Source organism: Muntiacus reevesi, chromosome 3 (genome assembly GCF_963930625.1).
Source record: "Muntiacus reevesi chromosome 3, mMunRee1.1, whole genome shotgun sequence".
Lineage (NCBI taxonomy): Eukaryota > Metazoa > Chordata > Mammalia > Artiodactyla > Cervidae > Muntiacus > Muntiacus reevesi.
In genome coordinates this window covers 110222446-110234508 of record NC_089251.1, presented here as the reverse complement: position 1 = coordinate 110234508, position 12063 = coordinate 110222446, and the positions used below count along the sequence as shown (strand labels likewise).

Here is a 12063-nt window from a genome sequence, read left to right as displayed (position 1 = left end):
AATATGTCTCCTTTTCTCCACCTAAATTTTCTATAATTTTTTGCACACTGAAAATATGTAAAAACTGACCACTGGAGAAAAAAATTGAGCAAACCTCATTCTAATTTACATGATTCCTTTCTAACCCAGCACTTAGTTAAAATAACTGATCCTCCTCATTCCTTTTTTGTTTATATACAGAATTTTTTCCATGTCAAAATTAAAAATATTCTTGGCTACCAGTATTTTAAGTCTGTCTCCAAATAACTTGGGTAAAGAATTCAGAAATCAAGCTGGCAGAAATTGGGTCATTTTGTAAGATACTTATTTCTCAAACCAAAAGATGCTTTAGCAAGTTGCCAAACTTTTCCTGGAAAGTGGCCTACAGGCAATGCTTATTGCCAAGTTCCTCACCTTCCCCAACCGTAGCAATCTACCAGCATACATTTTAGTTGCTGGCTAGGAACATCTATGGTTTTGTAGGCAAGAGTTTCTGTCACAACTACTCAACTCTGCCACCATAAGCCAGCCACAGACGCTACACAAATGGATGAGTGTGACTACGTTTCAAAAAAACTTATTTTACAAAAACAGTCGGTGGGCCAGCTTTGGCCTTTGTGCAGTCATCTGTCAGTCTGTGGTATACAGCACACTAGAGAACATGCTTGGAGCTTGGAGAGACAATGAAAAGACCCAAAGGACTGCTTCCTCCTTCACAGGGAACGACCATCAGACCTTACTTTGACAGCCATACCAATCTTCAAGACTTCACTTTGAAAGTGGTATATTAATGAATTCCCCCCTGCAAATTCAATGATATTGAATGGTTTCAATTCAATATATTGAATTGGTTCAATATATACCAGTTTTCAACCATGTTATTGAGACACACATAGCTATGTGGAATGTGCTGCATTTACTACTAATAATACAACACTGGTTTTCAAGTGATTTTTTAAAAATTTATAAAAGGGACAATCAGTCTTATCCCTTTAGCCAGCCTGGACCTGTACACAGCCCTGGATGTACCTGCAAGAGCGAAGAACTCATGTACAGACTGTTGAAGAGACTTCAAGCCTAGCCTTTTCCATCTCAAGATAACAAATCCACTCTCTGGCTAACAGCTCAAACATGTCAGGTTTGGATCCATTAGAGTCTTAATATCAAAACATATATGAAGTCAAGGAAGATACATTTTCCTTTCATAAACTTTCATTGTTATCACAGAAAAACTTGAAAATGCATGAAAGATGAAAGAAAAACTAAAAACCCCAACACTATCAAGGGGAAATAACTACTATTATCATTTTGGCTCCTTTCCCGTCAAATTCTTTCTCTGTGTATATCAGAAAAACAAAATGCTTTCAGTAAGATTCCTCTCTACTTTCTTCATGAAATATTTTATTATTAGCACCATCCTATATTATGTCTTAAAATATGATTTTTAATGTCTGTATTAAAAATCCATCAAATAGATGGACTATAAGTATTTAACTTTCTCCCCTATTGTTGGATATTTATATCATCTATTTTTATAATATTACGTGAAAAGTTGAAAATAATCCCATGGAAGCTTATGAAACTATTTAATATTTTATATTTATGTATTTGACAGCAGGTATCCCTAAAACAGAATAGTATTCTGGAGCCCTTCAGATCAAGGCACAGCAGAATACACATCAGTGACCACAGGAAGAGGGAGACACCTCAGGAGCGGGCACAGGAGCACTGGACCCACGACTGGAAAACAGGCCATCCTTGAAATTCTTTACTAAAGGCAGATGAGGCAGTAGAGTTAACCAACATGGCAAGTGGGGCCCAAGTGAGATGGTATCACAGGACTGAGCCTTGATTGCTCTCTCTTAACACCCAACAGAGGAAAATTGTTTTGACTTGACTGCTATTATTAAAATTGTGCAGGAGAGAGCATGTTAAAAAGTTGGTGGCAGATGTTTCATTTATAGCATATAGTAAATTTGTGAGATATTCCCTTTGACATAGAAGGTCAACTGATTGGTCTTTTTCCCCTGGGCAAATGAAAGACAGCTGTCTGCTGAGTGTTTTCTCCACAGGGCACGATGGGGCAGAATGTCAAAAACAACACACGTGAATGTCAGCCTGGCGGCAGCAGCAGCACACCATGTTTCCAATAGTGGCCAAGGGCTATGAAACCTCTAGAGCCTTAAGGAGTAGAATCCACCTGTGTTTCCCTTTATCTAGCTGCCAATCAGAAAACTAAAACAAATTATTAAACTAATTCATATAGTTTATAATACTAGAAACTTTCCTCATAAATTGTCTGCTCTGAAACAAGCCAAACAGGAACATGAGATAACTCAGTGGAGAGAGGGAGTCACAGCAGCCCTCTTGAGCTATGTACTTTTTAAAAGTTCCATGAAATAATGCCATATACAGTAATACAGATGGATATAGAGATTATTATACTAAGAGAAGTAAGTCAGAGAAAGACAAATACCATATGATTTCATTTATATGTGGAATCTAAAATACGGCAAAATGAATGTATTTGCAAAACAGAAAGAGACACATAGACGTAGAAAACAAACTTATGGTAATCAAAGAGGAAAGGGGGTAGGGGGATAAATTAGGAGTTTGGGATTAGCAGATACCAACTACTACATACAAAATAGATAAACAAAGTTTTATTGTATAGCACAGAGGACTATATTCAATATCCTATAATAAACCATAATGGAAAAGAATATGAAAAAGAATGTAGAGATATATGTATAACTAAATCACTTTGCTGTACACCAGAACCTAACACAACACTGTAAATCAATTACACTCCAATTTTAAAAAATAATAAAGAGAGAAAAAAATTAAAAAGCTCCAGTTCAGATCTCAATTTCCAAATTGAAAGATATGAAGTAAAAGACTCTTGAGAGTCCCTTGAAATGCAAGGGGATCAAACCAGTCAATACTAAAGGAATCAGTCCTGAATATTCATTGGAAGGACTGATGCTGAAGCTTCAATACTCTGGCCACCTGATGCAAAAAACTCACTCATTAGAAAAGACCCTGATGCTGGGAAAGATTCAAGGTGGGAGGAGAAGGAGACGACAGAGGATGAAGTGGTTGGATGGCATCATCAACTCGACTGACATGAGTTTGAGCAAACTCCAGGAGTTGATGATGGAGAGGGAGGCCCAGCGTGCTGCAGTCCATGGGGTCGCAAAGAGTCAGACACGACTGAACAACTAAACTGACTGACTGATGAAGTAAAAGGAACATATGTGTAATTTATAAAATACGTAAAAGATAGAAAAATGAAGTCTGAGTCAATCAAGGTAATACAACAATGTTTAACTTAAACATGGGAAAAGGAACATTTCTAATTAAAATCTATATCTAACACTGTACAGTTGACCCTTGAACAATATGCAGATTACTCCCAGTGTAATTTATAGTTGGCCCTCCATATCCATGGTTCCTCCACATCCGCAAACTCAACCAACTAGGGGCTATGTAGTACTGCCGTATTTACTATTGAAAAATACATATAAGTGGTCCCACGCAGTTCAAACCCGTGTTGTTCAAGGATTAACTGCATTTACCTATGGAATTTTTAGAAAGATTATTTTTTGCAACTGTCTGAAAAAGATTTGCATGAACAGGCCACAAACTCTTCTTTTCGTGTCTATGCCACATGATCTTTGGATATGCAAATAGAAAAAAGACTAAAGATACGCCTCTCAAAACCACGAGAAGAATCAAGTTATGTGTAAATCTGTCAAATGTGGGAAGTAATCACTATCACCTCACACTGAGAACACTGGAAAGGGCTGGAGTCAATGCTCCTGGACAATGGGGCGACCAACAGACCCGTGGGAAAGAAACACTAAACATCTCAACACCACAGAGTTCACTGTCACGTATCTGATCACAAACAATCCCTGCAGGCCTACTCGGAAATATGCTTCTCGAGACCCAAGTCCAGTCTACAGGAAGTGTGCTAAGGACACAGCGCCCCCTTACCTCACCAGCGCATCCGGCTTGCTTAGCTGGTTATTAGGGATGCAGTTCTCCATTAGGTCCTTGTGAGCGCTCGGGCTCTTGCTGGCGCATTTCTGCTTCTTCTCATTTTTACTAGATGAGGAAGGGATGCTCCCATTTGTGGCGCTGTGACTTCGAGGTGAGGAGTTCACAACTCCACTGGCGTTTTTGTAGTTTTTTGAGGAAGCAGTGCATGAGTCCTCTTTCAAGAGATTTTCTGTACTTCCCACAAGATCATTATTTAATCTTTTACTATTGATATGGTTTTCCATATACTCAATTTCTTGTATTTTAGAGTCTACAGGTTGTAGAATATTGTTGTTATTTATTCCAAGGTTGTGTTTTTTGGCATCTTTGTCTTTTTCTTTCCCTTTTTCTCGGTATTCTATCTCTGGCAAAGTTGTAGAGAGTTTTTTGTTGGCTGGGATACCTCCATTGTGGTGTATGAGGATTGAGGAATCCATATCAGGTAATCCTTTGGCTGCTACAATACCAAAAACAAACCAACAAGCAAAAAAAACAAAAAAAACAAAACCCACACTGGAATATTTAGTTGTAAAAAAACAAAATGGATTGATTCAACAAACTGTATCATCTACACTTAGAAACACACTACATTAAGTTGCAAACTCATTCAGAAGCAATAACCATACCACATTATGCTAACTTTGAAAGCAAGGCCAAAAAAATTTGAGAAACTGCACATTTAGAAAATCACCATCATTTCTAAACACCAAGTCATTAAAGTTCTGACCTTGAAAAGAATATGAGGATTTTACAATTAAGTTATACCTCATTTATCAGTCAAATCAAACGTGTCTATCACTGGGGTGACAGGACATAGGCAGATCATAATCTTAAAAGGCCACATTTAAAAAGATGCTTGGATTAAGCAAATTTAATAACTTTACTGAGAAGAAAGATTAAATGAAACAAACAGGTTAGCATACAGAGCACCTATCCTTTGTCTTGCCTCTATTGTTAAAGTAATAAGTCTGTTATCATTTACTAGGACGCTTTACAATGAATTTTCGGTATAGGTCTACATATTCAAACTCGACAAAGTGTATTTGAAGAGATAATTTTGCACCACACCAGAGAACAAGATTTTGTCATGTATCAACTAAAAACAAAAACCAAAGAAAACTGGTATTGCTGTCTGTTTATTTATTGAATTGGTTACATATTCATGAGAGAGGTTGTATTAGAAAAAGGTCATTCTAAGATCCATGTTGCATTATACAAACCATTTAAAATAAAACCTAGCCATGTTTGCTCTATTTAGAAGAATTCTGATTTGTAAAACAATTTTGTGTTTACATCTCTATCTGGCTTATACTTGGCTTGCTTCAATTACAAATGCACATAGTTACATATACTACTGTCACTGAGAATAAATATTTTAAAATCTTCATAACAAAATATTAAAATAGAAAATAAACTATAAAAGGAAATGAAATAAATTAAAAAAATAAACACATTTAAAAGCACATGGTCTTAAGACACTAGGCAGAAAACATCATACATATTCTGTATTTCATGACCAAGTAAAGCAACAGTCCTAAAGAGGAACACCAGAAAACACAAAAAGCCATGGTAATTTTCCAAAGCCCTAGCAATTTTTCTGAAAAAATACTACTGACAAACTAATAACTAACCTATTGAGCTAACAGCTTTAGAGTAAAGACCTACCTTCCTCAGCCTCTTTTTCTTGCTTCTGTAGCATTTGTTGCTCTGGAGGGAGGGCTTGCTGAAGAAGCTGCATGTAAAATTCGTTCTCTTTCTGCACTTCTTTTTGCTTCCTCAACCTCATTTTGTAGCTTACGTAACTTTTGAAGCCAAAGCCCAAAGTCACCACAGGGTATCCAATACTACAAAGAAGACAGTTCTGCTAGTAAATGTAAGTTAAGAAAACAAGCAACACATGCATCAAGCACATGAGGACCCTCTGGCTGATTCATCACCATAGATGATGATAAGAGCTGAGCATTCAGTAAACACAAATAAATATGGCTGTTGTGGGAATCAGGCAGCTAGCATGCAGAACAAATTCCTATGGAACAGCAGGACCGTTGGACCATAAGAAGATGCTCATCAGGCCCTGGCAATCTTCAAATACACTCAAGAAGTTACCACAGGGACTGTTGGATACAGTGGCTAAAGTCTTTGATTAACAAGGAACCTGCCTCATGCACAGTTAGGACTTAGGGATCTGTATGTTTTTAAAAACTAAAAAGGTAGAGATTTTATGAGTGGTCATAAGGAAACATTGCAAGCATTAAAATCAAACACATCATCTGGTTTTCAATACTAAAAGGCAGGGTCAAATTCAGGTGACTCATCATCTTGCTGCCTGAGAAATGCCTGTCACCAGCTATTCCTGGAAAATTAGTTCACAAAACACTCTATCAAACATAAATTAAGAATCGTTTAACCAAGTATCTGATATTATCAGAGCCAACATTTGTTTTGCACCAACAAGTTAAACCAGCTGTACTTACAACTCTTATCTCTGGGACAAAAATCTGAAATATTTTCATTCAAGCCATCAGTCTAATATTGTTTCAAAGCCTCTGAAAACACTGTCTGTCAAAACTTTTCTTAAGCTTCATCAATGCTGTTGTTTAGTCGCTAAGTCATGTCCGACTCTCTTGCAACCCCACAGACTATATAGCCTGCCAGGCTCCTCTGTCCATGGGATTTACCAAGCAAGAATACTGGAGCGGGTTGCCATTTTCTTCTCCAGAGGATCTTCCTAACCCAGGGATCGAACCTGCATCTCCTACATTGCAAGAGGATTCTTTACCGCCACCAGGGACATCTCATTAACATTAAAACTTATAATTTATCAATTATAATTAGTCTAAATGTGATCACACCACAAATTTATAGTGACAAGTTTATTGACCAAGTCTATTTAATTCACTTATTTGTGAAGATTTTAAATATATTGGTAACTATTTTTTGGTTGTTGATTCTTATTTGTTTTGGTTTCTGCCATAAATATTAGCAAAAATTGGTATATTTGAAAGAAACATACAGTAAGTGGTAATTTCTATAATAGATATAAACAAAAATCAAGCTTATTTTTAAAAATGTTCCATGGTTTAAGGTTAAAAATAATAGTCCTTAAAAATTATTAATAATATTCTCTTGCTTTTGTAAACATGCAAAGGAAATTTTAAAATCATTTAAGTTCCATGAAATAGTCATATATTTCATCAAGACTTTTTGGAATCATCATCTGATTACAATAAAAACAGATAACAAGTATCAGACACCTATGTACATGGACCTAATTAAACACTTTACATATATCACTTCATTTCATCTTTCCCATGACATCCCATGAGACAGCTTCCCAATATATAGGTAAGAGAACTAAGGCTTAGAGAGGGTGACATGTCCAAAGCACAAAGATGTTAGGGGGCAGAGCTGAGATTCAAACACTCATCTCCCTGACTAGAGGGCTCATGTTCTTTACCACCTCATGTTATGTTGTCTTCTGAATTCGTATAATATCTCTAAGAAAAAATTTACAATTAAATTTACCATTCTACACTGAAAACATTGAACAGGATTAGAGATTAAGAATATACATAATACTCACCAGTGAGCAGCAAATGGGCGACAAAGGTCTACATGAAAATTTTTGAGATCTTTAAATCTAATTGCTGCTTCAATATAAACAAAGAGTATCCAGAGGGATACTGTGGGCAAACACACTCCCCTTTCTGTGGGAAAGCAGCAGAGAGACAAGCATCAATGAAACATTAACTAATATAACAGATGGATTGTTTGGGAGACTGGTTCAACAACAGTAACTTTAAGACTTTGAAACTAATTAAAAAGCAATTTGATCCAAATTGAAAGCTTTCATATGACAAAACATGCTATGGAATCACAGACAAAAATAAAAAATAGTATTCTGGCAGAAAATATTTACGACATATGTAAAACAAAGAAATCATAGCCCTAGCATGCAAAGACCTCCTACAAATCAATAAAAAAGGCAACTGAAGAAAAAAAATTGGAAGTTATAAAAGAAAAAAAAGTGTGTGTGTGTGTGTGTGTGTGTATGCGCGTGCGTGTGCACTCAGTGACTCAGTTATAGACAGTTTAAAAACATGTGAAAAGATGTCAACTTCCCTACTGCTTAGGGAGATAAAAACTTTTTAAATGAGACTCGATTATTTTAACCTATCAGATAAAGCCAAAATTTTGAAGATGGGTAATATTACAGGGAAGATGTGTGAACGACTTCCCTCTCATTCTTAGCAAGAATATAAATTGGGGTAACTTTGTTACAAGGCAATTTGGCAGTATAATTAAAAATACTTATACCTTTGACCCAGAAATTCCAATTCCATGAATCTATCCTATAGACATATAAAAGAACCCTGGAATAAATGTATAAGAATGTTCATACATTATTGTAAAGTAGTTAGCCTCCAACTAATAAAAATAAATGAAAAAAAAAAGAATCTTCAATGTATTATTTGCAATAGCAAAAACTAGAATTTAGAATTAACTTAAATACCTATCAATAGGAAATGCTGAATTATAATAAATCTATATAATGAAATATGATGCAACTTTTCAAAAGGATGAAGACCTGTATTACTACAGAATGATATGTAGGAAAAAAAAAACAATTTTTAAAGAATGAATTACAGCACTAAGAAATGTTTCTGACATTCAAGTATTATTCAAAAAAGTTTTTTTTCTTAACTACAAGCTCATATTCCTTTTGTAATTAAAAACAATTTTCAACAGATGAAAAAGCAATTTGCAATAGAATAAACAAGACTCAAATAATCAGATAATTTTCACTGGGTTTTAGAGTCAAAGTTTGTAGGCTAGGTCCATCCATGTGAGGACATGACTAATAAGGGAGTATTTTATGAAGATGGAACACAAAGACATGAGAGCTGTAACTCTGGAAAGATCCCCTTTGAGAGTGTATAAAGCAAGCCAGTTACAGCCAAGAGACAAATGGAGGGAAAACTCAGTGACCTGAAGGACTAGAAGGCTTTCTTCTAAGACTCTTTGGAACGGATGAAACAGAAGAAAAATTACAGAATCTTGGGACTAGAAAAACTAGTCCCAAAGATCAGTCCCACTTAGTCCAACTTCCTCATTTTATGGAAGAGCAAAGTGAGGCCCAGAGTTTATATAAATTGTGTCCAAATTCACAGAAACAATACTGAATCTGCTTCTAAGGAGAATTCAAGTCCCCAAAGACCTAGTCCATAAGATAAGACAGACAAAGTCCTGTGAAAACAGCTAATGGCTTCAACCATTCTTATAGATTTAATAAATCGAAAAAAAGGGTATTTTTGCAAGGTAGGAAGACAAAAGGCAATCCTTAGGATTATCCATTTTCAAATTCATTTCAAAATACATTTCAAAAAATTTACATTCTGTAAATATCTAATTTCTATATTAAATTCTAAAGTTATCATAAACAAAATAAGCATATTACAGGAAAAAATAGAAAAATTTGGACAAATTACTCATACTCCTACATCTAAATAAATAAAACCACACTGAAAATATTTTTGAACTAGTTTAATAGTTCAATAGTTTAATGTTGTACCTACAGTTTTATATCCTGTTTTCTCCCTCTTAACAACAGAAAAAATTAATGACGTAATATTTTCATGCTCTTGTGGCAATATATATAGTTTCATCAACCATTCCTAACATTCTTTTTAAAAATGTTAAATTTTAACAATGAAAGAGAAATTGATCCCAACCTATAAAAATTGCACTCATATTTACTGGGTCTAATAAGAACACAGGGTTTGTTCTGTTTGCTCACTAACCACTCTGAATTAAAATGCATTTCATAACTTAGGTATTCCAACATGCATTTCTGAGCCTAGAGCTAAAGAGAGACCAATATCAATTATTACATTAGCTTCATTGCTGCCTTGTGGGTCACCCACTGAATTCCAATTCTTTTAACAGTTGCATGAGTAGCTTTTTCTCAACTAATAAGACACTATTAAAGCAACTTAGAAAATCATTATAGTTCATCAGAGTCACAGATTATCTGAGCTGGAAGGTTCCTTTAATTATTATCTAGATCACTCCACCCTCATATGACAGAAAAAAAGTTGAGATCTAGAGAGAATAAGTGTAAATAGCAACTCACTCGAAACTGAGGCCCAGGACAAGAAAACACAAGTAAAACCTGGTATATAGAAAAATCACTTTAACTAGAGGAAAGCAGACTAAAGAAGAAGCATGCTAGCTTATAAATTCAGTCAGATATGAGAGAGTGCTAAAGATGGAGAAAACCATGCTCACAGCAGATACTTCAAAAATACAGCTGAATTGTGTCTCCTAACATGGGACAACATCATCCTTCTAGCATTTAGAGAAGAAGATGAATGCTGCTCCAGAGAGCTTTTATTAGGTGGTGCTCTTTCAATGGTCAAAACGCTACAGGTTATAGCTGGGCCTCGGAATCAAGTTTCATGCAGCTTTCGCAGACAAGTGCGACATCCCCACATGTCTGTGGGCCAGTCCTCACATCCCCATGTGTCCTATGTGCAGGCTTCGTAGTGGACTGGAGTTATTAAAACATCTCATCTCATCTTAGTTTGTAATAGCATAAGAATAGCTCTAAGAAGAAGGGAGGTGACTATGTAGTTTCACTCAAGCCAGAACACACCTGAAATGTACACTGTGGTTTAGAGAGCCACTAAGAACTAGGGAGACCAAAATGGTCAAAGTGCTTAAAATAACATACAAGGAAAAGCTGATGAAATCAGAGATGCTTTGTCTACAGAGAAGAACATGAGAGGATATGACAGTGGGTTTTAGTCTAAAGAAATGTTAACATGGACAGAAGAGTACACCTATTCAGTGTGGCTCTAACACAGGGGTTCAATGTTTGGATTAGAGGGATGGTCTGTAAGCCTGTTGAAATTGAAAAAAATATATATTCTGTATATTCCCATATATTTTTCTGGAGAAAGCACTTTATGAACTCGAAGTGATCAGTGCACCCCAAGACAGTCAAGATATTCTGGGTCAAAAGTGTAAGGAGGAAAATTCTGGCTCAGTACAAGGAAGAATTTTCTATTCCAACTGCCCCAAAACACTAGTAAGTTTCTTGCATTGTAGATTTTCAATCAGAGATTAAAACACCATGTGCCAGCAATGCTGTGGGGATTCTTATACTAAGTAAAGGTTCAACTAAATGACTTCTGACATTCCTTTCAATGCTAAAGCTGCAGGAACATTTTTCTTATTTGGCACATGGCTGTCTTCAAGTCTACCTAAATAAGAATTGCTTTAATTTTTTAAAAAATGTGGATACTTCATAATGAGAGTTGGTAACTGAAATGACTATAATCAAAATATCAAATCATAAAGGCTTAAACTTTTGATTTAATAAAAAAATATATATACTTTAAAGGTATACTATAATCTCATATGAAAAGGAATCTTTAAAATGTCCACATTAAACTCAATTCTAAATAATCTATTCAAGGAAATCACATTTGAGAAGTGTGAATCTAAGATTTCAATCCATCTAAGAAACCATTAAGACTTACCTGTGTGCCATACGTATTGAACCCACACATATGTACTAGCAGCAAAAAAAAGCCATTGAATGGGGATAAATAGCAGACATATTATATTTGACGTGAATGCTACACAAACAAAAAATACTGAGAAGGCCTAAAGGGAAAGACAAAATAAAAAGCACATATTAGAAGTGTTCATTTCAAACAGAGATTATTAAAAACACGTTGAACAAAATCTCTGAATCTGCTACGCAATAACTACAGAGCAAGTTACAGGAAATTTTAAATATTTAAAATCACCCATATAAAAAGATGTGGTTAATTTAGCATTGAAGAGTAATCCTATTTATGGCCTCAAATCATGAAGAATTGGACCAGAACAAATTGAGGTTGATTCACAGTGAGTTTATTTGGACTACACAGGTGGGTTACCTAAAAGAAACAGAATTTAACACAGAAAATTCTCCTCTCTCCTCATAAAACATTACTAAATAGCCTCATTCTTAAAGGATAGGCTGTTGGA

The 12063-nt window shown here is 35.3% G+C and overlaps 1 protein-coding gene across 1 annotated transcript in view; it reads right to left on the bottom strand.

Moving 5' to 3' along the window:
* Positions 1 to 12063, bottom strand: part of MACO1 (macoilin 1) — a 66389-nt gene that overhangs the window by 38210 nt on the left and 16116 nt on the right. Inside the window, exons 3-6 of the mRNA XM_065930084.1 lie at positions 11568 to 11694; positions 7607 to 7730; positions 5689 to 5867; positions 3979 to 4480 (exon numbers count right to left, since the gene is read on the bottom strand). Of these exons, the coding sequence (XP_065786156.1) occupies positions 3979 to 4480; positions 5689 to 5867; positions 7607 to 7730; positions 11568 to 11694 (932 nt within the window). The remainder of the gene's footprint in view (positions 1 to 3978; positions 4481 to 5688; positions 5868 to 7606; positions 7731 to 11567; positions 11695 to 12063) is intronic.